Source organism: Conger conger, chromosome 3 (genome assembly GCF_963514075.1).
Source record: "Conger conger chromosome 3, fConCon1.1, whole genome shotgun sequence".
Lineage (NCBI taxonomy): Eukaryota > Metazoa > Chordata > Actinopteri > Anguilliformes > Congridae > Conger > Conger conger.
The window spans coordinates 24,662,253-24,688,245 of NC_083762.1; the positions used below are offsets into that span (position 1 = coordinate 24,662,253).

The following is a 25,993-nucleotide window of genomic DNA, read 5'->3' on the forward strand; positions in this document are numbered from 1 at the left end:
AAATCATCTAAAGCAGGTTATGTGATAAAAATGCATGACTACATTTTATGCATGACTGCCCTGAGCTGTATTCCCCAGAACACAGGGATTGAGAGTTTCAGATTCTCAGTAAACATAACATCGCAATGCGGATTATAAAAACATCTGCCAGGGAAAATGTCTTACTGCGGAGGTTGAGTTTGCATGGACCGTGTCAATCAGCGAGAACTATGTGAGCACAACACAGATAAAAAAAACAGTAATTCATCCCAACGCGTCCAAAGCGGATGAGTAGTACTACTGTGCAACTGAAGAGAAATGTGCGTGTAAATGCACGAGTCTTTGATGATTTGAGGTGAAATCGAGAGGTCTATTGAATTATAGCCTTGAGTAAATAAAAAGCTCACTTTCCTCAACTGAGACTGCAGCTAAAGAGTGGGAAGAGACGATTTGGTGCTTTGATCCAACCTGAACACTCCTCCTTATCCTCCTTACAGCGTAATAATGGTGTACGAAGCCGCAGATTACATTTGCTTGTACCTTATTTATGCAGGCAATTTGCCATCTGAATGTGCCAGTGAGGATTAGCGTAGCTACGAAGACAATTAGAAGTTTCATTTTAATTAGGCGTCACATGATCAGTTGCTGTTGCAAGAGAACTAGGAGGCCACTATAAGGGACAAATTAGCTGTAAGTATTACCTTACATTTAAGATAAAACAAGGTGAAACTCAACAATTCAATTCTCAGGTAGTCTGATATACCTAAAATAGGCCTAATAGCAGACTTAACAAAATGAGAGAATGAATTGAATACCACCCGTATCGGCCACCGCCAGTACAGGGTTAAACAGACAATAACTGTGCTGTAAAAAGCCCAGATGCACAATTAGTGTTAGGTGACATGGGAGGGGGGTGTTAGGTGACAGCGGCGACGACCACGACAACCGTAAGTCCAACACCTATTGGTCGCCCATGCATGCGAGGCGCAGCCTGCGCTGCCCCACCTAGCCCCTCTCGAGCTCGGGGTTAGCGTCCCGACAGCCAGGACTGTGTGATTTAACAGGCATTCGGTGACTCACCGCGACGTTTGTCTTTGATGCCTCCATGATAACCGCTTCAGATAGTCTGCCGGGGCTCACTTGATAGGCCTACGAACACACACACACAGACAGCCTTACTTGCCGGCGACGCAGAGACGGTGACCACATCCCCTACCCATAATCCCCACCCCCCGTGTGATTGGTGGCCTTGGACCTGGGCTCGTGTGCCTGTGGGGAGACGGGCGGCTCTCTCTCGCTCGACGGTGCGCGAGTCGCCAGGCTTCGCTATCACCTCGCTGAAAACCGTAATGGCGGGGCAAATGGGTTAATCATTTTTTGGGGCGTTTTTCCAGTGCGAGGACGAGATCATTTACAGATCAGAGGAAGCTGGTTGGCACCCCCCCCCTCCCCCTTCTGCGAGAAAATGTGAGAATATTACAGAGATAAGGGGGTGTCAGGGGGTGCCAGGCAAGCAGACTACAAAGGCAAGGGTACAGGCATGCAGGCAGCACGGAAAGGGAGAGAGAAAATGAGAGGAAGAGTGGGAGCGAAAAGACCAGCGGAGGAACGGAGAGGAGAGGGAAAGAGACGGGTAGCGGAGGATGGGGGGGGGGGGGGGGGGGCATGGGAGAAATCGTCAGGGAGAGAGTTAGAGAGGGAGGGAGAGGGACACAGAGAGAAAGTGACAGATAAATGAAGGAAAGAGAGAGAGCGGAGGAGGGAGAGTGAGCATATACGCAGACACAGAGGTTCATGGTTGGCAGTCGCACGGATGAAATTGCTGCAGGCTTTGAGCAGAAGACGCAGGAGCAGATGTGTGCTGAAGCATTCTGGGAGAGACTGGGAACTGCCGACAGATTCAACCACGAGAATGGCTTTGTGCCATGACATCACCACGGCCCCTCCCAGGAATTCTTTCTTCCTTTGACTTTTGATTGGCCAGAACAACAGAAGATCTCTCTAATCTGGGGACAAACAGCCCTTATCTCACCAAAGCCTGACCTGCCCTCAGAACATCAGACTTATCTTTCTCAGGTTAAAATTCCTGTGCGTGAGGCGAACACATTCAACGGCTCAAGGAGAAAAATATGAACAACAAAGATGTCGTTTCATCGCTAACATAAGCACACATCAGAATACATTCACAGTTCTCTTCCGTTTAGCTATTACCCAGCGGTTTACTTCTTTCGGTGGGATTTCATGTTTGTCAGCACCTACTGTTGTACCTCCTTTCGATGTATTTTTAATCTGGCATCCAAAAAAAAGCGGAAGTCCTAGGGCTGCAAACCACACTTCAAAGTGGGAGCCTTAATTATTTTGAGATCCTCGCAGCTCCGGGAAAGGAAAATCCACCCCCACATTTGAGAACCGTTGTTGAAAAAAGAAAAGAAAAACGGATTTGCGGTTCGTCGAAGTGTCAGTTACTAGAGTCTGTGGGGAGATCTAATTTGCCGAGGATACTACTAAGTACAGGCCAGTTAACCGAGAGCGTTCTGTGCATAACGAGGAGTCTCCTCCAATTAAGGCGAGGCTAACAAGCTTTGTGTCCCCCCCCCCGTTCTGCCCCTCACCTTTACCTGTCCTTCCTGCCTCGTGAGGAAGGAAACCCTTCCCGCTCCGGCTGGGGACTTCTGAGCCCAATTAATCCTCATCATATGCCGAGATGGTGCGGCCCCGCGCCTCTTTCCTGCCGGCTGGGAGATGAGCCATCTGACAGGGAGATGGCGGCGTGATGCAGTGCGAGCGAGGATGGGGAGGGGGTGCGGAGCTTTACGTCTCTGCCCAGGGCTTCCTGGCACCCGCGTAACCCAACACGCAGTGGGTTAAAATGGTCGCCTCGCCGTGAGTGCGGTTGCTCGTAAACGGAGAGGACGACCTGTAGGAATTTTGAGCTTGGGAGTGGTGGGCACGCTTAATAACAACATCTAGCACTAGGTCTGGTTATGTAGTAGTTTAGTGTCTCTGACTATGTCTGTGCATGTGTGTGGGGTGTCTGTGTGTGTGCCTGTATGTGTGCGTGCGAGTATGTCTTTACGTGTGCGTGCGTGTGTGTGTATGCGCGTGTGTATGTGTGAGTGTGTGTGTGTGTACGCGGATGAGTATTGTGCGAGTGCATGAGCACGTGCGAGTATGTCTTTACCTGTGTGTGTATGCACATGTGTGTGTGTGCGTGTGTACGCGTGCGGGTGTGTCCGTTTGCGAGCAGCTACATAGAATTGGTTCCGTCACCACGGCAGGTTAGCGACCGTGCGCGCCCAGGGTTTTAACGTCTTGTTCTTTTTATTGGCATGGCAATCAACTCCAGCGACACAATCCCGTTACATCAGCCTGTCTTCAAAGCCATGATGAAACGCCGTACATCCGCAGAAACGAGGTGTGCACGTGGGGCCGGGGCGGTCCTGATGAACAACTCAATAACAGGGATCTCTACGGCTCCGACAGCACACGGAGGAAAGCCCACACGTGACCGCAACACACGTTCAACAAAACGGGATGAAGGTTAAAAGGACAAGCGTCTGCAGCGTCTCTCTCTCTCTCTCTCTCTCTCTCTCTCTCTCTCTCTCTCTCTCTCTCTCTCTCTCTCTCTCTCTCTCTCTCTCTCTCTCTCTCTCTCTCTCTCTCTCTCTCTCTCTCTCTCTCTCTCTCTCTCTCTCTCTCTCTCTCTCTCTCTCTCTCTCTCTCTCTCTCTCTCTCTCTCTCTCTCTCTCTCTCTCAGGAGAAATCAGCCTCCCCGAACCCTCTGGGTAATTTGACTTTCATGCAAAACAGCTGATGCTGAGACAAGGGGGAAAAAAATCAGGTAATTTTAATTATAGCCATAGAGAATACCCTGGGGAAAGGTGAATATTTGAGAAGCGGTATAGGTTGGAATGAAAGAGCACACCGGTATCAGACCTCGTTCGGAGCAGGAAATGCACACAGTTTCTATCCTTGAGCCGCAAAATTGCGACGTGCTTTGTAGCCTTCGTGATTGCCGTTTGTTCTCTTGGCTCGTTCGCTCACCCTAGTCTGTATCTAGCTGCTGCAATCTCACTGCTTTACCGTAGAGCTGTTTCCCTCTCACACCGCATCCCAGAATTCCCCTGTGTTAGCAGCACACACAGAGTGGATGTGCAAGTTTCCATTTCCTGATTTCACGCTGGCTTTCTAAGAAAGTGGCTTTTTTTGTGCGGGGGGAGGGGGTGTCGGCCTCTGCACTGAACCCGAAGCCTGCGTCAGTTCCACTGTAGGTTTACTGAACTGCGGTCAAGTGGATTTAAGTACCGTATGATTTTTACTTTCTCAATTTCATCACTCAGACCTCTAAAACGCGATCCATATCGAAGTTGTGACTAGCAGCTAGCATGGCTGACAGAAGTGGTTCTCTCCTCCAGTGGAGTCTTCAGGACAACACTATGTGGCCGTCCAGGGACTTACAGGAAGACAGACAGACTCGTCAACTTTCTCATTTTATTGATAATGACTTTCCCTTCATTATAATTTTTAGAAATATAAAGAATTAAACAAATGTCCTTTAATGAAAAAGGTCCCTAATGATTGGAATGGGCTGAAAAAAAGATAAAAGGAGCATTTATTTCAATTTGAAAAGACGAAAAAGTGAAAAGTGAAATTAAACCGTTGGAAAGTAATTACAGATAAGGGAAATGGACACAAAGCAGAATTGCGGACTCCTTGATTACTCCCTGTCACCTCGATGCATTCCCGGAGCGAATGACTCAACACGACCACGCACTTCTTTGTGGTCCATGGTCACTTCATGGTCACGTGTAAATGCGCGTGGCTGAATAGTACAAAGGCTAAGGAAACTGCGCTCATAGCTGTTCGGTTATACAGCAAGCACTGAGGCAGGACAGAGCCCCTCGTGTCTAGTATTCAGCTTGCAGAACTGCAATTCATAGACTCCAAGTGCACCACAAGGTCACGTACTGTGGAAGAAAAGCGTCCGATGTGACCCTTTGTGAATGTCTTGTTCTGTTGACTCCTAGCTTGGGGTGAACCGAGAACAGTTTCAAGTGTCATGTGTCCGTCAGAGCTTAAGTGGGCAAAGGATTCTGGGTGGATGGTGCTGCCCTCTCGGCCTTTCTCTGACCCCCTGCCCTCTGCCAGTCCCGAGAGGCGCAGAGATGTTGACAATGTCCTACAGTTTGCAGCAGACAATGAGAAACCTTGTGTAACGCTCAACTTCGTGCAGCACAAAGAGACTGCTAAAACCGCCATTTCGTGATTAGATTGCGGCACAAATGGTTGATTCAAAAAATAATATGTGAAATTGAGCCTGCCAATGAGATAAGTGGTATCAGCTCATACGGCCGTGGGAAATCGGAAGGGCGATTCACGTGGCTTTGCGTGGGCCGTGTATTTTAATCGCATTTTTCCTAACAAAGTTAGCTGAGGATATTGGGCAGATTCAAATATCACGGTTATTACTTTCCACTGAGGAAACCGTTCAGGGCACAGCCTATGGTGAATGGAATAGTCTGTCACAAGGGCCCGGCTCGCGCGGAAAAACATTCCCTGAGCCGGTCTGCGCAGCACACCCCTGCAGCCCTGTCAAGCCTGATCCTCCCGCTCCGGAAGCTTCCGTCTCCCAGGTGCCGCGTACACCTCACTGCTCTGGAATGTTGTGTTGTTGCTACACGTCACCTCTAGTCTGAATCGTGTCTGTCTGTGTAGTGTCTCCAAACCCAAGAGAGGCATGAGAGAGAGTGTGTGTGTGTGTATGTGTGTGCACGCCTCTGAGAGAGAGAGAGAGAGAGAGAGAGAGAGAGAGAGAGAGAGAGAAAGAGACTACCAGAGCAAGTCGAAAGGAGAACTGAACAACAAAAATTGACACTTGTCTCCAGAAAACACTGTATAATTGTACGTTTTACAGATTGTAAGAGTCAGCCATTTCCCATAGGTGGTGGGGCTATATTATATTGTAACTTTTAATATGACGACACCATAAATAATTGATGCCACGGTTTTCAGGTGTACATCAAAGGCATTTTGTGCATTTGGCTGAGTTATTATTTTTTTCTTCTAACGCAGCAGAAAAGCTTTGAGGTCACATTGTAACTTGAGCTGGGCCTCAACTGCAACTTCATAAAAAAATATGTAAAAAACACAATACTTACTCAAAATGAAATGTCTAAAAGACCCATGTTCTGAATGTAGATCTCTATATGAAAGCTATTCAGGTTTCTGTTTTGTACTTGATTACTACAGAGTTGGTTAGAGAGGCTAATATCACACCATTAGCAGGAAGTGGCTCAAAGAGACTATTCTATGTGACGGGCAATTTCAAGGTTGGCTGGCTCTGCCAGTACCCCTGTGGTCGCACGGTATATGAAGGAAAAAAACAACAATGACTCAGCTGACACCATTACCTTAACTAGGGACAGTGAAAATGAAAAAAGAAAAAAGAAGTAAGAACACACGTATACAGACGTATGTAAGATGTATTGAATTGTGGAATATGAGCTTTATTTGAACCTACCTGAGAAATGTAAAAACCCATTTGAATAATGTTACATTCTCACACATTAATCCAAGAGTCCTCTGCATTAACGTAATTACATTAACTGAGGCCGTTAACTGCCCCCTGAGAGAGACTGTCAACGCCTTCCTCCTGTTCCCGCTCTCTCCGACTACGGGAATAACTAAGGTAGAGCTAAGTGAAAAATCGGCTACAGACACATTGGGAAGAAGCGGTCTGTGTACACCGTGCGTTGGCGAGACCTCCTTTAGACCCGCCTTGTTGAGGGTCACACGGGCCGGTGACTCGTATGAGTCAGCCCGCTGTCCAGCACTAAACCTCACCCTTAATCCCTCGCCCCCACCGTGAACAAGACGTTAGGAAAGAGGTAAGGCAAGTCAGAGAAGGGAAGGGGGGGAGGTTACCATAGCGACGTTCCTCTCTGTCAGAGTCAATCAGAGTCGACCGTCTCCGGTCTTCGCCCCCCCCTCTGCGTTTTACGGTCCGTGAAAGGGCCTGCATGGGTCTCTAATGCCCCTTAAACGCACACCTGGCCCTCTGTCAAGATAAATCATTCACTGCCCCGATAATCTTCCGCCACGGTCAAAGCGGTAATTCCCCCATTTCAGCCCTTTCAGTATTGGCCGTGTGTCACCAGCAGGAGGGCTTATCTTTCTTTTCGCTGGTCTTCTGACACACTGCTCCGATTGTGTGGCGATATCAGTACAACTCATAGAGAAACAATTCTCATTATCGTTAAAAGAATCCTATCAGCTTTGTTAGTGTTCCTGGTTATCTTGACATCACAGCAATGAAAAGCCTTCCAGTATTAGGTGAAAGTGGCTGAAGTGCATTCATAAGCACAGATATACACTCACTGAGCACTTTATTAGGTAGACCTGTACACAAGCTTATTAATGCAAATACGTCATCAGCCAATAATGTGGCAGCAACTAAATGCATAAAAGCATGCAGATGTGGTGAAGACGTTCAGCTGTTTTTCAGACCAAATGTCAGAATGGGGAATAAATATGATCTAAGTGACCATGGAATGATTGTTGGTGCCGGGGTGGTTTGAGTATCTCAGAAACTGCAGATCTGTGATTTTCACGTACAACAGTCTCTAGAGTTTGCAGAGAATGGTGCGAAAAACAAAGAACATCCAGTGAGGAGCAGTTCTGCAGGCAAAAATGTGTTGTTAATGTGAGAGGTCAGAGGAGAAGGGCCAGACTGGTCGAAGCTGACAGGAGGGTGACAGTAACACAAATAACCGCACAGTGAACCATAATAAAGTACTCACTGACTGTATATTAATAGGTAAAGTATATACTCAGTGACTGCTTCATTTGGAAGACCTGCACACCAGCTTGTTAATGCAAATATCTAATTGGCCAATCAGGCAGCAACAACTTAATGCATACAAGCATGCAGACAAGGTGCAGGTTCAGTTGTTGTCAAAATGGGAAGGAAATGTGATCTAAGGGCTGGTTTGAGTATCTCAGAAACTGCAGGGACGGTGTGAAAAACAAAAAAAATCCATTGAGCAGCAGGTCTGTGGGCGAAAGTGCCTTGTTAATGAGAGAGGTCAGAGGAGAATGGCCAGACTGGTTAAAGCTGACAAGAAGGCGACAATAACGCAAATAACCACACTTTACAATGATGGCAGGCAGGAGAGCATCTCTGAACACAAACACATTGAGCAATGAAGTGGATGGGCTAAGTCTAAGTCCTAATAAATACATAATAAAGTAGTTACCGAGAGTATAATAAAAAAAAATATGAGCGTGAAAAAAAACCCACTACCTGTTTTGGCTTGTGTGGAAATTTCTTTGTTTGTTTTTGGCCAACAACAGCACAGCACTGTCCTAATTTGCTATTGGTTGTTCAGTTTCATTAGCAGCTCAGAGTGAGGATGTGGCCTAGTTGTGAAAACACAGGAGACGGAAGCGGACCGGAGACGCTCAGGTGAGTGGCCGTCTTCGCTGGAGTGTGTGCTTTCCAGGGTGGGACGCAGCGGCAGAGGACTGAGAACCGTTACAGCGCTGTAAACAGTTCCAGAGGGGAAAGGAAAACCCAGTCATCCGTTTAAACAGATGGAGCTCTCTCAGTTGAGAGCTGGTGAGCGCGCGCGGTGAGGTTCACGCTCGCTTCCCATTGCGCCCGAGGTGCCAGGTACAGCATCTCCTTGGGAAACAACCTCAGTGGAACTTTGGGTGGGGGAGTGAGAAGCCACCGGGCCTGCCGCGGGCCCAGCTCTCTGCAGCACTTTGAGCTATTCTGGTTGTGTGGGGCACGGAACAGCTTGAACAATCTGTCCTAATCAGTGTGCTTTTCCCTTATCGCAAAGTTGCAAATTTAAGAAAGATTTAGTTTTACTTGAATATTGTCATTTTGGCAGCCGCTCTAGTGGTTGTTCAATTCTGGGTCCACGGGGGGGTTGCTGGGATCTCCACTGGCTGCAAAGTCCCTCCACTTCAACCAAAGGCTGCAGTCCACAATGGAGGGATTACTGCTTCTGTTCTATTTGGCTGGTGAGAAATGGACACCTGGATATAGGGTCTTAGTGTGTGCCAGATATTGGGAACCAGACTGATCAGGCGACATGAGTAGGGGGCTTAGAGTCTTCGCTGGGGCTACACTGCTTCCAGGGCAAAGTTAGACACATACCCCCAACCCCGTGGGGCCAAGCTGACATACAAAATGGAGTCATGACTCATGACTAATTATCCTGCTAGCGGACTGGATGGTGAAGAATCATATTTGGTATCAGAGAAGTGGGGGTAATGCAAGTGCACTGCGGGTCATTTGGGGACGTCTGTATTTATAGGTTGGTCGGCGTCTGTGTCAGGGAGGAGACCGACAGCTGTTTGCGCTTTCTGTCAGTACCGGGACAGATATTCGCACATTGGGCCCCGCGGGACCTCGCCACGCGCTCAGCGGGATGTAACGGGGGCGAGGAGACCGAACGAGGCGCGAACGCGTTGCAAAGGACCCTGCGGGCGAGGCTGTGTTCACACCCGGCGTCGCTGAAAAAACAACAAAAAAAACAACACACCGAGACACACGGGAGCCAGAGGGGCGGCCGGAATGGTGGATAGTTCTGAGTGCGTGCCACACGCTGCTCTGTTGATTAAATGGCAGGTCTGACTCACCAAACAAGCTCCACCTCCGCCAAACAGCAGTTACTGTGTGGGGAACAAAGCAGCCTTCAGCATGTTCCAATGTCCGGAGCTGCGAATTACGGAATCTGACCACAAATATGCCACCGCTAAATATAAAACCTTTAGTCACCCCCCCTGAAATAAAACAGGGTGGACAGAAGTCTAATAGAGCACCACGTATCAACCAGCGAAGTCGAGACAATCCTACGAAATGTAAATATTTACGGAGGTAATGGTAATGTGGGCACGAAATATGGAATTATATTCAAACTGCAACCGCAATTTTTTTATTGCTGTACAGTTATTTTCGCCACCGAAGTCAGCAATCTTCCATGGTAATTACCAGTGCTGGCACACAGCTTGGCTCCAGGCCATCGCAAACAAGGGAGGCCCCATTAAAAGCAGACCGGTGAGACATCCTTAGGAGGGGCACTGCACTGTGACAGCTCCTCTGCCTCTGCGGATGTGCTGGTGTGACCGCGGAAAAAAGCTCATGAAAGCAATAAACCGTGTGTGAGTCGCCCCTGCCAAGAGAAAAACTGACATCTCGGTGCACTGAAGGTAACTGCCATTCACATCAGTCCGGTTGTGTGGGAAAAATAACAGGAGAGAATTATAGCTTGTTCTTTTGTTTGTTGGTACTGACTTGGTCGCCATGTGAGTCTGTGTGAGATGTGTGACAATATGATGAACTTTCACTTTAAAACATTCTGACCTCAAAAGCTGCCATCAGCCACAACATTTGTTGCATTTAATTTCATACGTCTGAGCGCATAAGGTGCCTGGCCTTCCCGCCTCCCTGTCTAGCAATGGCACATGTAATGTAATCTTGCGCGCAGACGAACACCATTATCTAAAATTCAATTCTGGGCCCAGGCAAATATGGCATTGTCCTGGAGAGTCTCTGAGCGCGCCATCTCCTTTGGAATCTGCACTAGCATCACTGGAGGTGAGCAACAGGTTTATCAGAGAAAAGGCACGTATACGGATTGGAGAAAACATTGTCAGTGTTGGCTGGGTGATGCAGAGATGCAGCCTTATTGAAAGGCTGTTGGCACGCGTTCAACTGAGAAAAAGGAGAGGAACAATGACCCAATAGATTTTATGCAAACAATGATAATTGTGCTTTACAGTTATTATTGTGCTTTATATTATTAATTCAGTCACGCCGCGGTAGGCGCGGGGCAACAAAGCAATCGCGCCTCTCGATCTCATCTGGCCGGAGAGGACGGGCGTTGCCTCGAAGCAGAACGGCGGGTATTACATGACAAGAAACCGACGCGGAGCACGGTTTGTGCGGACGTGCTCGCCGGCTCGCCGATCGGCCCGAACGTGATCGGGAGGGGCGGCGTTCCTGGCCCCGAGCCCCGAGATCGGGACAGACAGGATGCGGACGCTGGAGGAGAGGGGAGACAGGAAGGAGCGTCGGTGACATTCCGGCCCGACGGGCGGAAACAGACCGCCCGTACCCCCCTGTGTGAAGGCTGACCCCCTGTCCTCCCTGGCCTTCAACCAGCCGACCTTTCCACGAACTGAAAGAAACCGGACGCCATGGCTGCTTCGCAGAGTGGAAAACAGAGCCTGTTTATTCCATGACTCTAGTAGGGAAAAGGTAAAACTGCAGTTTTCTTACCGTCGGTGCTTTCCCTTATCCCCCAAACTCGCTGTGAAAGGTACCGGTGAGCTTGGGAGCGGCCGTGCCGCTGCGTAGCCGTGGAAGATTGTTTCAGAGTGTAATCCCTCTGAAACTGCCACGCTGTGACAACTTTCGCTTCTTCGGTGAATCCGAAGAGGCAGCGAGAAGTAATGAAACTCATCACTCGCCTGACTCATTCCCCGCCTCAAATCTAGCTTTCGCTTGCAAAAAGAAAAAAAAGATTAACAAAAAGAAAACCTAAGAGGGACTACTTCGTCCTTGGTAATACGACACAAGTGATAATTAAGCTAGTGTTGGAGAATGGAAAATCACACCATATTTACACCGGGAAGATCTAGGCCTGCTGGGCTAGCAGGCAGGGATATTGCTTTGCTGGAATGATAAAACCAGAAGAATGAAGTCTCGTGCTCAGATATTAACAGATATCAGGGACAACAATGGCTTCTCCCTCCTACATTGAAGAAACCGTTTGGGGAGTATGTGCCATATTCAGATGGAAGGTCTCTGCAGCCACTTGAGCAGGGCCAACGTTAGCCTACCCTTTTCTTGTGTGAGTGCGCGTGTGAATGAGAAGCATCAATTACACAACGCTTTGGATAAAGGCGCTGTATAATTCAGACCGTTTACCATTTACCATTCAGCATTCAGCAGAAACAGAAGTGTGGCCGTGAGCTCTTCAGAAGAATCCACGCTGGGGTCTAAGAGCTGCTTTAGCAGTAGCATGCATTGTACTGTCAGTCTTCATCGAGACCCAGAGCGTGGTGATGAGCCGGCTCGTGTTACAGCTGACCCTGACTCTTAACAGACAATTCACTTGCGCAAACAAATGGATAAACATCAAGGGGATACCTGATGGAAATCAACCGAGGCTACGGAGCTCAGTGTTGACAGCCAGATGCAAGGCTGGGATTTGTGAGGCAGTCACATGAGGGCATTAGGGTATGAAACATTGCACTGCGATACCTTTATATCACTCTCAATCACCCCCATCCTAATTCCCCTTCCATTTGGTGTTGGCTTGGACTGATATAATGAAGAAGGCTTCATCTGGGAGCTAGTAAAGCACTGTGCCACTAGTAAAGAGGTCCCTGTTCAGTGCCATACACAGACCCGGTTTACTGCTGTAAAGCTGGATCAAATCTGGCCCTCAAATCCAAATCCATCCCTGTGTTTTCTTTTAACTGAAGAGTCAGTACGACTAATTTGCCTAATTTGACTATCTTCACGTCACACTGCCGGGGAATGGGAGGGTGGAAAACCAGCAGTTTGCGGCCCTCAAGGAGCTGTAAAGTGTTCTAGATCATGAGAAGTAGCCTATGTTGATGACACAACCTACAGTATTTGAAATGCATTATGATTATAATGAAAATGATGATGATTATTTTTATGTTCAGCAAAAGGAGTAACCGCAGCAGCAGTAGCACTAGCAATAGCAGTAGTGCTAGCAGTAGTAATCCAGCATGAACAAAACACCCAACAGGTTCATTTATCTGGACTCACAAAGAGCTTAAGTGGGTGGAAGCTTTACTGCAGCACACTCAGTGAACTTAATCTCTCAACACTGACAGGCCCTGTGCAAGAGCAAGCGAAGGTCTGGTCTACAGGACGATCTCTCAGGATAAAAAGCAACCAGCCCAGTCCTCATGTGATGGCGATGATGATGGCGATTATTCGGGCGGATAATGAAAATGAAAATAAATATGATGATGACGGCGAAGGCAATATGAGACATGCATGTCTGGTTAGGAATGCTCCTGCTGTTGCCCTTGACCAAGGCACTGGCCTCAGAACTGGAGTTGGTCCCCAGATGGCACTGCGGCTGCCCACTGCTCCTACAGTAAGTAACAAGGATGGGTCAAATGCAAAGGACAAATTACCCCACGGGGTTCAATAAAGGTATTCTTAAAATATCAGTGTCGCCAGGGAAGAAGAGCTACTGCCGCCAACCAGCCTTCCCCCTTTTCACCTGCATCTAGATCTCCCAAATTGCTAAGACAAAATATCGATAATAAAAAGCAGGTCCCTAAACCACAATAACCTGTTGGGCCGCCGAGTTTAGATCTAATCAAGAGGGTGCGATTTGTAGTGATGCACCGTAGCGGCAGCCTGAAGAACTGCGGACAACTTCTACGACCTCATCAATTTCACTGGCAGTGTGCAGAGCCGAGCTCTCAGCCTTTAAAAAATATCCCGTAAGCCGTCTGCTCAGGGGCACTTTATCTTACTGTACTAAATGGACTCCTGTCCGGCTATCTTTCATAAGCACCTTGCTTATAAGGTGCTGGATCGTACGGTCAGGTCTCTAATGAATAAATCAGGTCTGGGGCTAAAGAAGAGAAGTGAGGGTGTCTAAACTGCCTGGTCGGCAGCCTAGCACTCTCGTCTCTGAAATAACAGCGGTGTGGCGGACGTGGTCTAGCCTGGCTTGGAATCCCGCCATAAGTACTGAGCGCTGGTCGAGGCCTACCTACCCCTGGAGCCTGAAGAGAGCAGCCCACTCCCTTAAGCAGCTTAAAGAAAGAAACAGAAAAGCAGAGCAGTCCGGAGGCATAATCGCCACATCCTGCTGAGGCCAGTAACTTCAAAAATATAAATTAAACTTTCATTCTTCTGTATTATTACTTTGACCATCCCATCCGCTCCACACATTTAACATTTTTTATCAGGCTGCAGCACAACGCATCTGCGAAAAGCCGCGTTAAATCATTTATCTTTTTGCTCAGCTGCCAAGCATAACCCGAAAAAGCACAGCTTTTGTTTTGCATATTATCCATTCATACAGCTGGATATTTACATAAGCAGAGAGCACCTTGCCCCGAGGTACTGGGGAGTCCCATCTGGGATTAAGATGTACAGGATTCTGCTTACAATCCCACACGCGTTCCACACACGAGCGTCGACCGCTATGTCACACGGCAGTCCCGTGGGTGGGCTCCGAAGACAACAAAAACGCACGGCGGCCGACTGAATCACTGCCCAGAACAGAAGATCAAGAGCAGCAGCGCAAAGGCATGCCGACTGCAAAAATTATACTTGTGTGACCAGGCTTCTTAAAGCAGTGCTGTGTTGGTTAAATAAATAAGAACGAAAAAAAAGGCTTGAAAAAGAGGCCAGCTCATTAGCTTTCGAAGCAGCACACACAAACGTGAACCTTGGTTCCTGAAGCACCTGCCCTTTCCGTCAATTAGCCACAATCGGCAAAGCGGCCATCTGGCGACATGCGACATTCGGGGGAATATGCTTGGAATTCAGCAACTGTTGTGAAATCGGCTGCAGCTGGTAAAAATCAGGTTAGGCGAGTCCTTTTTACTCCTTCTGGAAGCGTGCGAGCCAGACGCGCTCGACGCCAGGTTCGGATGTCCAAACCAATCAGACTGCGGCGCCACCCTGTTCACAAGTGCTCAAGGGCTCACAGACCCTCCGGCGGTCGTCCTGAGATCAGAGGTTAAACATTTAGATAGGATTCCATCTGACACAGAACTTGTTTTTGCTAACGGGACATTCCAAGCAAATAGCCCTTGCTTGCAGCGAGGAGGGAATAAAAGTACTTTCCAGCCTGACGCAAATTTCCAGCCTGGTGAAAAATGATACGACTGCACTGCCCTGATAATCTAGTTCTTTGGTGCTGTGTTAGCTTTGAGATTCGAGCGGGGCTATTTAGAAGTGTGAATGAAAAGTGAGCTTTTCTGGCTGAAGAGCAGTGCAGCCATGGGGGAAAACAGAATGCGGTAGGTCTAAAGAAAAAGGGAAGTTGCAAAATTATCGTCATCCAGAGAGCTGCCACAGAAGCAGAACACCAGTCGCCAGAACTAATTTTCGCAAACATTGTTCACCTTTTTTTTCAACAATGTCAAGCCTGATGTTTCAGTAATTCATTTGAATATGGATGCCTGTCATCTCCAAAAAGCAGCACCTTCACACGCAAGGGAACAACCACAAAGAATAAACCCAAAGCACTTCCACAACAAACCTCCAAAAACAGCACATAAAGAGGAAATCCCATAACACGTGCACATATAGGCTGGAATGTAATTAGTAGACGATGCAACCTAAGGCAGCAAACAGAAGCAAGCAGGAAACTGCTCTCCACTACAAACACACTAATACCCCTCTAACACCAAAGCAGCGACCCAGGTAAAATTCACGTTTGACATTGATGTGAACAGATCAACCTGCATTATCTGACCTCGGTCTGGACCTGGATGTCCCAAAGTGATGATCCAAGCCTTCGATTGCCCTTATGCAAAAATATTCAGAATATTGCTATATAAATAATTAAAACAGTATTCATGTACTAGAATAAAACAACTGAGGTATCTCCATTTTTGTCCGAATTATGACTTCTGAACCTGCCTCGGGCAGCTGTCTGAACTAACTCTTGGGGAACACTGGGCATACATCCCTTGGAAAAGTGAGAAAAAGAAGACCTCATAGCCTCACAAACAAAGCAGATGATTTTCTGTAATGCCATTCAAACTGTGTGAAATGTAAGAATCTGCCACAATGTACCACTACCTTGACAGTCTAACTAACTGCCATGTGAGAATGGTCCTTATCCAATAAGTCCCAAGCAAATACAAAGAGATCTGTGCAAATGTGTTTATTGTACAATATGATCAAAACCTACAACCTACACCTGTTTTCCAATATCCTACAGAAGACTATTAGGAATCACACAGCTTCATTATCATAATGCTTGACAGTATTTGTAACGCTAGAAGCCTTTATAACCAACACAAACAAGGGAAATGCACACACAGCTGGTGCTTTCAGAATAATTTGCACAACAAAACTCCTGTCTAAAGCACTCCTTGGCGTCTTCTGTAACGTGGGATGATTTTATTGATACATCATCATTTAAGATAAATCATCCTCATTTTGCCTGAAGCTACAGAACATCCTTGCAGGCCTCTAAGATTACCCATTAAAGTCAGTCGTGACTTATTACACAGCCTAGCTGCTTATGGAAATAAGCCATTCTGGGGAGGCTTTTCATCTCAATGACAGAAAGTACACATAAATGCCCCGGTAAATATTTTATATCCCTGTTAACAATGCATTTTACGTATAGTGACTCAAGAATTCAAGAAATAACAAGCTATAGCTACCACAGCCTATGGCTCAACCGCAAGCCTGCGTGGTCCTCAGCAGACCTGTGTCAAATATGTAATTGCTTGGTGTTCAAAAACTTTACTACACTTTACTGAGCTTTTCTGGTGTATTGGAACCTATGGAATACTCTCAATGGCCCACCTTCTGGTCCTCTTGGTGCCCAATTGCACCAGGCAAGATTAATCGAGCACAGAAAAGTCTTTGAATGCAAAACAATTACGTATCTGTTCCAGGTCTGCTCCTCAGGTCCATGAAAACAGCAATTTCGGAATGGTCTTCCACATCTCCGTGTGGCATGATCAACATTACACAAAAGACAAGATAATGGACAACACTGCAAGTCTCACCAAATAGCACATCAGGCAGTCATACAGTCTCAGATTTAAGTGTTTGGTTCCACGGGTTAGAAGTCTAACTTAACTTCTGATCAAATTTAGCAAAGCAATGAATAAGTGCAGTGAAATAATTCGCTCTGAGCAGTAACATGTGAGTGGGTGTGTACAGGGGGCAGGCAGGGGAGGTCTTCATTCCCAGTATGAACATATACCCCTTACTCTCCCGAGTCTGTGTAGAAATAAAGAGTCTTTCAGCCCTTAAAAGAGGGGAGAAGATTAAAAGTTTTCGGGGGCTCAGCCGGCCGCTGTCTTTCGCCTCCCCAGATTGCGCATCGGCAGTTCAAAGTGAAGGGAGTTCAAAGCTTTCGCCGAGGAACATTCAAATTAGCCGCAGCAAAGGAGGAATGCAGACCGGGCAGTCGACGCCTTTTAACGAAGGCACGGAACACACACCAAAACCGCCTTGATTATTCCTCCCTCCTCCATGTTCGGGATTCAAAGCCAATGGTTTCCAGAGCATTTGTGTTGATTTAAAGTGGCAAACGATGCAGATCAAGCGATTACATGGAGATCGAATGTGTTGAAGGCCGGGGTTGGCACGCGACTTTTGAATCACAATAACTTATTTCAGACACCTCTATCCGGTCGGTTGCACAGCTTAAACGGCCTCACACATCACGGATTTATAAAGGATTAAAGAATTTCCTTAAGGTATTTCAGTGGAAATAGCTCAATCCGGCAAAAATTGCACCACACCCACGAGTGAAACGTACAACCTTGTAGTTACAAATCCTGTGGATGAGCCACCGCACGCAATGGTTGGCTCGCCAGGCTAACGGGGTTCTAGAAATCCACACGTGACCGGTGGCACTGAGCAGGCCTTAACAGTGCCAGTGGGGTTAGTTACAACCTTAGTGACTGGGGAGGTTTGTGTGGGTGTGGTGCTGGTATTTTGGGTATAGCTGGCAGGACAGGCTAGCGGTTCTAGAAATCCACACATGAGCAGGCCTTAACGGTGCCAGTGGGGTTAGTTACAATCTTAGTCACAGAGGAGGTTTGTGTGGTACTGGTATTTTGGGTATGGTTGGCAGGACAAGCTAGTGTTTTTAAAAATGCACACATAACTGGTGGCACTGAGCAGGCCTTAACAGTGCCAGTGATTAGTCACAACGTACAGTACGTGTGGTGCAGGTGTTCTTTGCAGAAAGTGTTCTGTGCATGGGACAGAATGATAAATTTAAATAGTGAAATTGAATTGAATGTATGTGTTTTCATATACTTCCCCATTTTGTCTTTAAAATTTTTCATTTTGTGTATGTTTTGTTTGTTTTTTGTTTTCACTACTGTGAAGCACTTTATGCTGTATGCCTGAAAAGTGCTATACAAATAAAATTCTTTATTATTTTTATTATTATTATTATTATTATTATTATTATTATGTGAGCTATGGAACTGTGATCTCTCACAAGGACAAAAATCTGCACAGTCTCTGATCTCCTCCTTGTTCTCAGGTGGGGACACACTCTGATCTTCCGGCACAATGATCTCCACAGTGCTCACACAATGGCGCTTTTTAATGCGAAGGCGATCAAGGCCGTTTCCGTTTCACCACCGCACCATGCCTGTGCAACAGAGGGCTGGAGCTGGGAGGGAACAATGTCACAAATCACCGTTTCATTGGTGGGAATTTCTGAACAAAGGGTCAAAGGGAAATATGAGAAGGCATTCACACAGCGTCGTTAATTTTTATTCCTCTTGAAAATGTACCGAGCGGTAGATTAAGTTCACTGGTCCCTGTTATTTTCACCAAGAAAAACCCTCTCACTGACAGACTTTCTCTCTCGCCATTGTGCCGTTTTTATATAACACCCCATTGTCATCGCCTCTTTGAGAGATTCTCCCAATGAGAGCACAAATAACGGCATGGACCACAAGTTTCTCTGACCCGGTTTGGGAGAGTTGGCATTACACTCTCTGCAGACTTCCAGTGTAACTTGACCTTCTACATACCCTTTTAGATAAAAGAAAAAAGACGACAGCTCTTTTTAACCTCATTTCAATTACAGATCGAGTATGACTCACACTCACAAAATGCACAGCATTCCATTATATCCAATAGAGTCTTTCTCTCTTCTGCGTGACTGTCCTGCCAGTGTTGGCAATTCCTAATTTCAACCCGACCAGTGCACAATGCCGATTAACTGGCTTTGTGAATCAGCACACGGACAGACACCTGCATCGCGTGGGCTGCGCGTTTGCGATACTGAACACGCAATGTGTAGAGGCCCTGGCAATCTGTCCGGGACACATTTTTCACTGCAGTCTCGATGCAGGTCCTTTTGCTGAGTCATGAGCGATGAACTCTTAAGGCGCTGAAAATAGATGGTGGGGCTGCTTAGCAGCCAAGCCCAAGCTTTGGCCATACGTGTTTGACCGGCTTTACAGTCAGATGTGGTCTTTAGTGTGAATTAGCGGTTGGAAGCCACCTGATTCAGCAGTCCCAGTCTTTGTAGTGGGTCAGCACTGGTCTGAACAGAGAGGCTTTAGGGAGTGCAAAGTCAACGACTATTACAATGACACTGGCCCGCGATACAACCACAATATTGCAACTGCAGGATCACGTTCACAGGAAAAACACCAGACACATGCACATCCACAAACATACAGGATAAATGAAAGTTATTTGTCACTAAAAATATAAAGGAACTAAGTTTAACTAAACGTACCGCATACCAGCCACACACCTCCAGCATCCACAGTGCTAGCTCTTTACCAGGGCTTGAACCACAATGACTCTTCATGATTCTGTTGATTGTCATTCTTTATATCAGCTTGTAAGACATCTTAAAAGAGTGGCACTTTTTCCATTTATCAAGCAAGGAGGGATGTGTGAACATTTCTGATGCAATAAAAACACAGACATTGATGTTAACAAGCCTGAAATTCACCTAGGTCTGAAGAGAACCAACTGTACTCAGGCTGAGCTCTTGCTACCTGGTGTTCCCCTTAGGAGCATTCCACAGCTAGCTAGCTAATTTGAAATATTTTGAGAAAGAAAGTGAAATATAGAACACTGCATTGTATACTGATTACTTTTCTCAGAAAAATATATCTTGCTACTGATTTACCAAGGGACCGTTTTTATTTAATATTGAAAAAAACAAAATAGTCACAGCCTGTTCAACTGCCCTCAAACCCACTTCAATCAGGCCTACAGATAAAAACCTGAGTCACACAGAGATGGCAGAAGGGTTTGTACATGTGCCGTGTGTGTGTGTGTGTGTGTGTGTGTGTGAGTGCGTATGTGCGCGTGTGTGAGACTCTCACCTTGAGCTTGTCGAAGCGCTCGCTCAGAGAGGACACCTGGTGCTCCCGGTGGCGGCCCACCAGCTTGCAGAGGGCGCAGATGAGCTGGTCGTCCACCACGCAGTACATGTTCACCTTCTCGTTCTCGTGCTCCAGGCAGGTGAGGCCGCGCAGGTGTGCGTCGGGCACGGGCTCCACCAGCCGGTGCCCGGTGAAGGGCTTCTTGTTGGGGTGCGTGGCGCGCAGGCAGCGGTCGCAGTACGACACCTCGCACGTGACGCAGGTCTTGACCGCCTCTCGCGGCGGGTCCTGCTCGCAGAACTGGCAGCCCACGCGCTGCTCCAGCGACATGGCGTAGGCCGGGCTTCCTCGCGCGGTACCTCCTCCGCTGCTGTGGGGGCGCTGCAGGCGCCGGCTCTCGGTCGGCGAGTTTGGCCCGCTCAGGGAGGCCTTCTGGAAGCGGTCGATGATGTTCTGCAGCGTCACATTGCGCTTGAGGCCCTCCAGGCCGCGGTGGTTCAGCGTGATGACGTAGCGGCAGGTGGGGCACTGGAAGGCGGAGATGGACTCGATGGGTTCGTTGGTGGAGCAGTGGGACACCAGGATGCGGTGGGCGCAGTTGAAGCACAGGCTGTGAGCGCAGGGCAGGAGCAGTGGGTCTTCAAACAATTCCAGGCAGATTGGGCAGGTCAGCTCCGACTCCAGTGTGTCCATTTTCAGTTGACCCGAACTAGAGGCGACATCAAATCCCACAGAAGCTGGTAAGATACCTGCAGAATGGCACAGGCCAGTGGAAATGACAGTCAACAAGCAGAATCCTCAACCATTCAACCCTCAATATGCTTCATGGAGTATTCTGTGAGAAATCAATCACTTTCTCCCTTTTACATTTTAACAAATCTTCATAAACATGTTACCTTAAATGAGAGAGTGTTAGAATGTGTCTGATTAACCAGAATGACCAACCATTCAGGAGAAGGGGCCTTCAAAGTCGACCCCATATTGGACCCCAATCCTACCTAAAGACACACATATCTACAAAAATAAACATAATGGCATAGTTATCTTAATATGGGACAGCTTACAAACAAAGTTAGTTGAAATCACAATCACACCCCATTCTACCACTGTCATACAGGATAACATGTATAAGATGAATTGTTAAAATATAAAAGAGAAAAGTCAGAAAGTGATTTCTGACAGAATGCCCCTCAAATAAGAAAATACTATTAAATTCCTTGTATAATATAATTCATTTTGAAAGGAAATTACACCACGATGGTGTTAACAACACCCCGCCTTTGAGCAGCATAGTCTCTTCAAAAAAAGTGTACTCCTAACATGACAGAACATTGCTGTGGAGTAGATTTAGGGGAGTGAACTTGCATAATTTTCACTTGCAATAACAACAAACTACATTTGAGCATCGGAAAAGTGCTCCACAAATCACACAACTACTATTACTCTATTATCATGACAGCTACAAACCCACACACAGTCAACATACAGAATAAAGCAACATCTTCTGATAGAGAACTGTTAGCAGAAATGCAGAAAACGCAACTTTGACATGCTTATGCAGCGATTTGAGAGCCCAAATTAGCAGCCGCGGTTCCCCTGTAAGTACAGAACCACGGGAAGGCGAGGGCTGTGACAGGACGACTGATCCCCTGCAGCTGTGTGCTGTTACCACTTCAGAGAGCATATTGATATTTTTAGAAGACAAATTCAAGATCAGAGACGACGGCGATGTTCAGCTCCGGCGTCGGAAAAGTCAAAAAGCGCCCTGTTCTCTGCCCACGTAGCGGAGAGAGAAGGATCACAGGGTACGTTTAAAACATAACCGCTTATGTAATGTTCCATCTTCACGGGAGGCGAGTATGGACTGGGGCAATGAGACGCAGGCTGGTTTAGACAGCACACGGACACACGCAGACTGTTCAGAATCAGGCTGGCGGGGACCGAGGCAGCCAGACAGGGAAACGGTGATTAGAAACAGCCTGTTCAAGCCAGTGCAGGCAGACAGTCCTGTGTTAGACGGCACAGGCGGACATTCTAGTTTCATCTAGGACAGTCAGGGGAAAAACTAGATTAGACTGGGACAACCTGACAGAGTGAATTAGCACTGGTACAGCCTGACAGACTGATTCAGCACGGGTACAGGCTGATAAGATTGGTTTAGACTGGGAGAGCCAGGCCCAGGCTGGTTCAGACCGCCACAGTCAGACACAGTCAGACACAGTTTGGATTAGATGTCACAGGCAGACAGGGTTCGGTAGGCTGCGGTAGATGAAGTGTGAGAAGCGGAGAGACCTGGCTGGGCTCCAGCTCTCAGCGCCTCGGGGGGCACCCCAGCCGAATACTGCTGTTTAGTCACCAAGCGACAGGAAGAACGCTGCCGTATCCTGCATGTCCTTTTAAGAGCAAGAGAGGTTTTCCCTTAACGGGGGAAAAAACTCCAAAACTCATTCCCCGCTTATTTATTTTAAACGGTTACTGCAATGCATCAAAGCTCTCCGTTTATAAGAATCAATTCCCCGGGATTGTAACGCTGCTGCCCCGGCAGGTCAGAATCGTGTCCGGACGGAAAAGGCCCGAGTCACTTAACCCTGGGTGTCAGTGCTCCGACACGCACCCCTCATGAAGCTACAGCAAGTAAATAATGAGCGGGCGGGCAATGGTGTGTCTTCTAAAACAAAACCCCATCAACCAATGCAAGCGGCCATTTTGAGTTTCATTTACCCATTCCTTTTAGCAAACAAAGTTACCAGCATGAAACAAGGGCATTAAAATTGATGACCCCGATTAATGCGATTCCATTAAGATTTTTCATCCTTGCGTGAAAAGTGCATTTCTTCTTCAGCTCTTCACTGCACCCGCATGTATCTTTTTATCGATCTAGTCAAGCATTCCTTGGCATTTAAAGGGCTTTTTGGCTTCGATGCCTCACATTGCAATCATACTCAATGATACCACCTGAGACGTCACCTTAATAAACAGGCTCTGGCCAAATTACGATGTCTTTAATCCTGTGTATTGCTCTCTACGTAACGATCTGTGTAAAAGCACAACCCTATTAATGTACAATCCATCAGAATGCACTAGATCTATATTCTTTTGTTGTTACTCAAACGTAATTAACTGTTGGTACCAGAACGAAAATGCTTGCTTTGTTTAATCAAAAACCTTATACGGTCTACTTGCTTAAATACACCCACAACAAAACATTTGCTTCCAAAAGGACGCCGCACTGACCTTGGCGCTGTATCGTTTTAGTTCCAAATATGTACTCGGCAAGCGAAAGTAGGTTTAGCAGATTATTGGAAAAAGAAATGTCCGTATCGTGAATAGATTAAACTATATAGATTTATTTTATCAACTCAGAAGTCAAGTGGTTTTCCTGAGTCAATTCGGTTTCACCTTGCTGCGAGTAAATTATCAACTGGGCCTGTGGCAACGCTAGCAGAGACTGTTATCTTAAAGCTGAGGAGAACATAAGGAGGTGAGGCCATGTAGCGGCGCCCGGTTAGCGCGGTGGCTACGGCTACGAGTGTGTCTGCGTCTCAGCCAGCCAGGTGAGGAGGCAAAAGGCCAACTACTCAGTGCAAGGGCCACTCGCATCCGATCAATAATTTTGTGGCACGGCCCACCCTGCCTGGCACAACAGACCGCAGTCTACCTAATGGGGCCAGAAAAGAAACCCACATAAATCATCTAGATGAAAGTTCTTCTGAAAGGTTCTTTTAAACAGAGTTTAGCCCTCCCCCACGGTCACCGGAGATATGCATGCCGATTTCCCAAATCAGTTTGGAGGGAAACTAAATTTTGAGGTGCCTGCTTCAATAAAAGTTTCACGGTTGAGCATCAAAGTATTTTTTAAGACCATCCATCAGATCAGCTAGCCTGCAATAATTTGTACAAAAGGGCATCTTTGGGGGAGCAGACACACCTCTCCTGAACCTGTGACAAAAACGCAGTGCCAAAGTGTATTAATTGGTCCCCAATGTTTCCGTATTGACTTCAGTTTGTGCTGTGCTGGGTGCCAATCTGGAGGGCAAACTGATCCCTTTGAGAGGGCCAGAAAAAGACTGCTGTTCTGGAACAATAGGCAATACAGTTGTTTGGTTTGGTTTCTTTATTTAAACACAAAGTAAATCCCCCAGGGATTAGCATTCGCCGTCCCGCTGCTGGGCTTAAACAAAAACATGCGTCACAACGTCGTGTGGCATTCGCGAAACAATGACAATTAGCCTTGTCCAGACAATGGCAGGGAAAAGTGGCCAGAGAAAGGGCTTGTAAAATGGCTCTTTCCTGTGCCCTGTCTGTCGGACAGTCATTTTTAGATGAAGTCCAGCAGGACCCTGTTCTATGTCAGGCTGTCAAAAGCAGCCACAGACATTTGAGGTGGGGCATCCTCTCTGAGGCAGGGACGGCTCCCAAATCAGAAATGTGCAAACGCTCAGCTTCGCAACCTCTAAACCCCAATTATGGCAAATCACAGAATAGCATTTTTGTACGTTAATGAGAAAAATGTTCTGCTTGAAGACGATAATCTTTTTTGAATTATGTTTCCATGCCAAGCTCTTATAATCATGCCAGACATGTTCGTTTTTGAGACACATACGTTTACACATCAATCAAAATCAGAATGATGTGGAATGACACTGGAACTAATGGTGGGGGGCAGTGAAAAACTTGTGCCACCCTGAACATCGAGTCAACAAGAAAAGGGTTCTGATGACCAAAGCATTAGCTTTCCGCGAGTGGTTCACTCCCGAGTCTGTTAAAAGACGGTCTTTGCCCGACTCGCACAGCCCAGGGTCCGGAATCTTGAGGGCTCGGTATCTCGCTCTCCCACACTCGCCTGTTCAAATTACTTTGTGGCAGGTTTCAAACCGCACTTGGTCGCAGCTATTAGCGTCGCTCCCATAGCGACAGGGCCCAGCACTTTAGCAGAGACATTTATATTGTCAGCTGGCTGTGAAGGAGGTGCAGGGGTTTCCAGTCGCCCTTTCCCAGGGGGCAGCAGGAGAGAGGACGCCACCGAGAACCGTAGGCCATAGGGAAAGAGTAGCTCCTGCTGCCCGCAACCGAGCTACGCCCACTTATATTTAGCGGCTGTTTACTCAGAGTCAGCTGTCACACTGCAAACTCCCTCTCAAATATTTTGCAATGTTAAATTCTGAATTAGATGAGACGTATATTAGGTTAGGTCGTATTCAATTATGTCAAAGCGCCAAGCCTGTGCCATTATTTCTCCTGAGTCAGAGCACGCTCTAAAAAACCACCGTTTGGAAAAATTCGCCTTTGGGGCAAATGTGGCTGAGACATCAGGGTGTTATCGGCGACACTGCAGCTCAAGCCTGGGTTTTGTCATGAGCTCACTATGGGCCATCGTCGAAAGTGAAGGGACACATCTGAACTCATCCCATCGGGAGTACGGTTGGCCCGATTCTGCCACAGTTTCTTTGGCCAATGCTTTGTTGGATCCATGCCAGCTGCCCTCAGGCAACCAGTTTTCTGCGAGAGACAGGCCTCTTTTTCAGCATGTGCTAGCTGTCCTGTAGTACTGTGCAGCTTCTTGCACAGAAAATATCCAACGGTGTTAGTTGAAGTGCATTGGATGAGAATTTGGCTGCAGAGAAACACATAGCAATCTAAACTGGGGAGGATTGTTTTCTTTTAAAATGCCTTCAAGTCATAGGTAAAGTGCGCTTTGGGGACAGTTTAGTCCCAGCTGTCCTTAACAGCCTGTGTTTTTCAATGTGAATGCAGCTGTTTCCCACGTTGTCCCACTGACCTGCCAATGTTACAACCTACAATAACATCTGACATCACAGTCATACTGTAAAAGCTGTGGGAAAAATATATTCCTCCAAGGACAGTAATCTAATCTGCAGAGGAGGCCACTGGAGGTCCATAGGTTATTAGTCCTCTTTCCAAC

General features: G+C 47.1%; 1 protein-coding gene across 5 annotated transcripts in view; it reads right to left on the reverse strand.

The window, feature by feature from the left end:
- Positions 1-25,993, reverse strand: part of mid2 (midline 2) — a 165,569-nt gene that overhangs the window by 39,324 nt on the left and 100,252 nt on the right. For 3 of the 5 annotated variants that reach the window (XM_061234861.1, XM_061234865.1, XM_061234862.1), the window contains 2 exons: positions 20,071-20,819; positions 1,060-1,128 (listed from right to left, as the gene is read on the reverse strand). In XM_061234861.1, coding sequence (XP_061090845.1) covers positions 1,060-1,128; positions 20,071-20,763 — 762 coding nt within the window. In that variant the 5' untranslated portion in view covers positions 20,764-20,819. The remainder of the gene's footprint in view (positions 1-1,059; positions 1,129-20,070; positions 20,820-25,993) is intronic. The other 2 variants (XM_061234864.1, XM_061234866.1) reach the window with 1 other exon arrangement.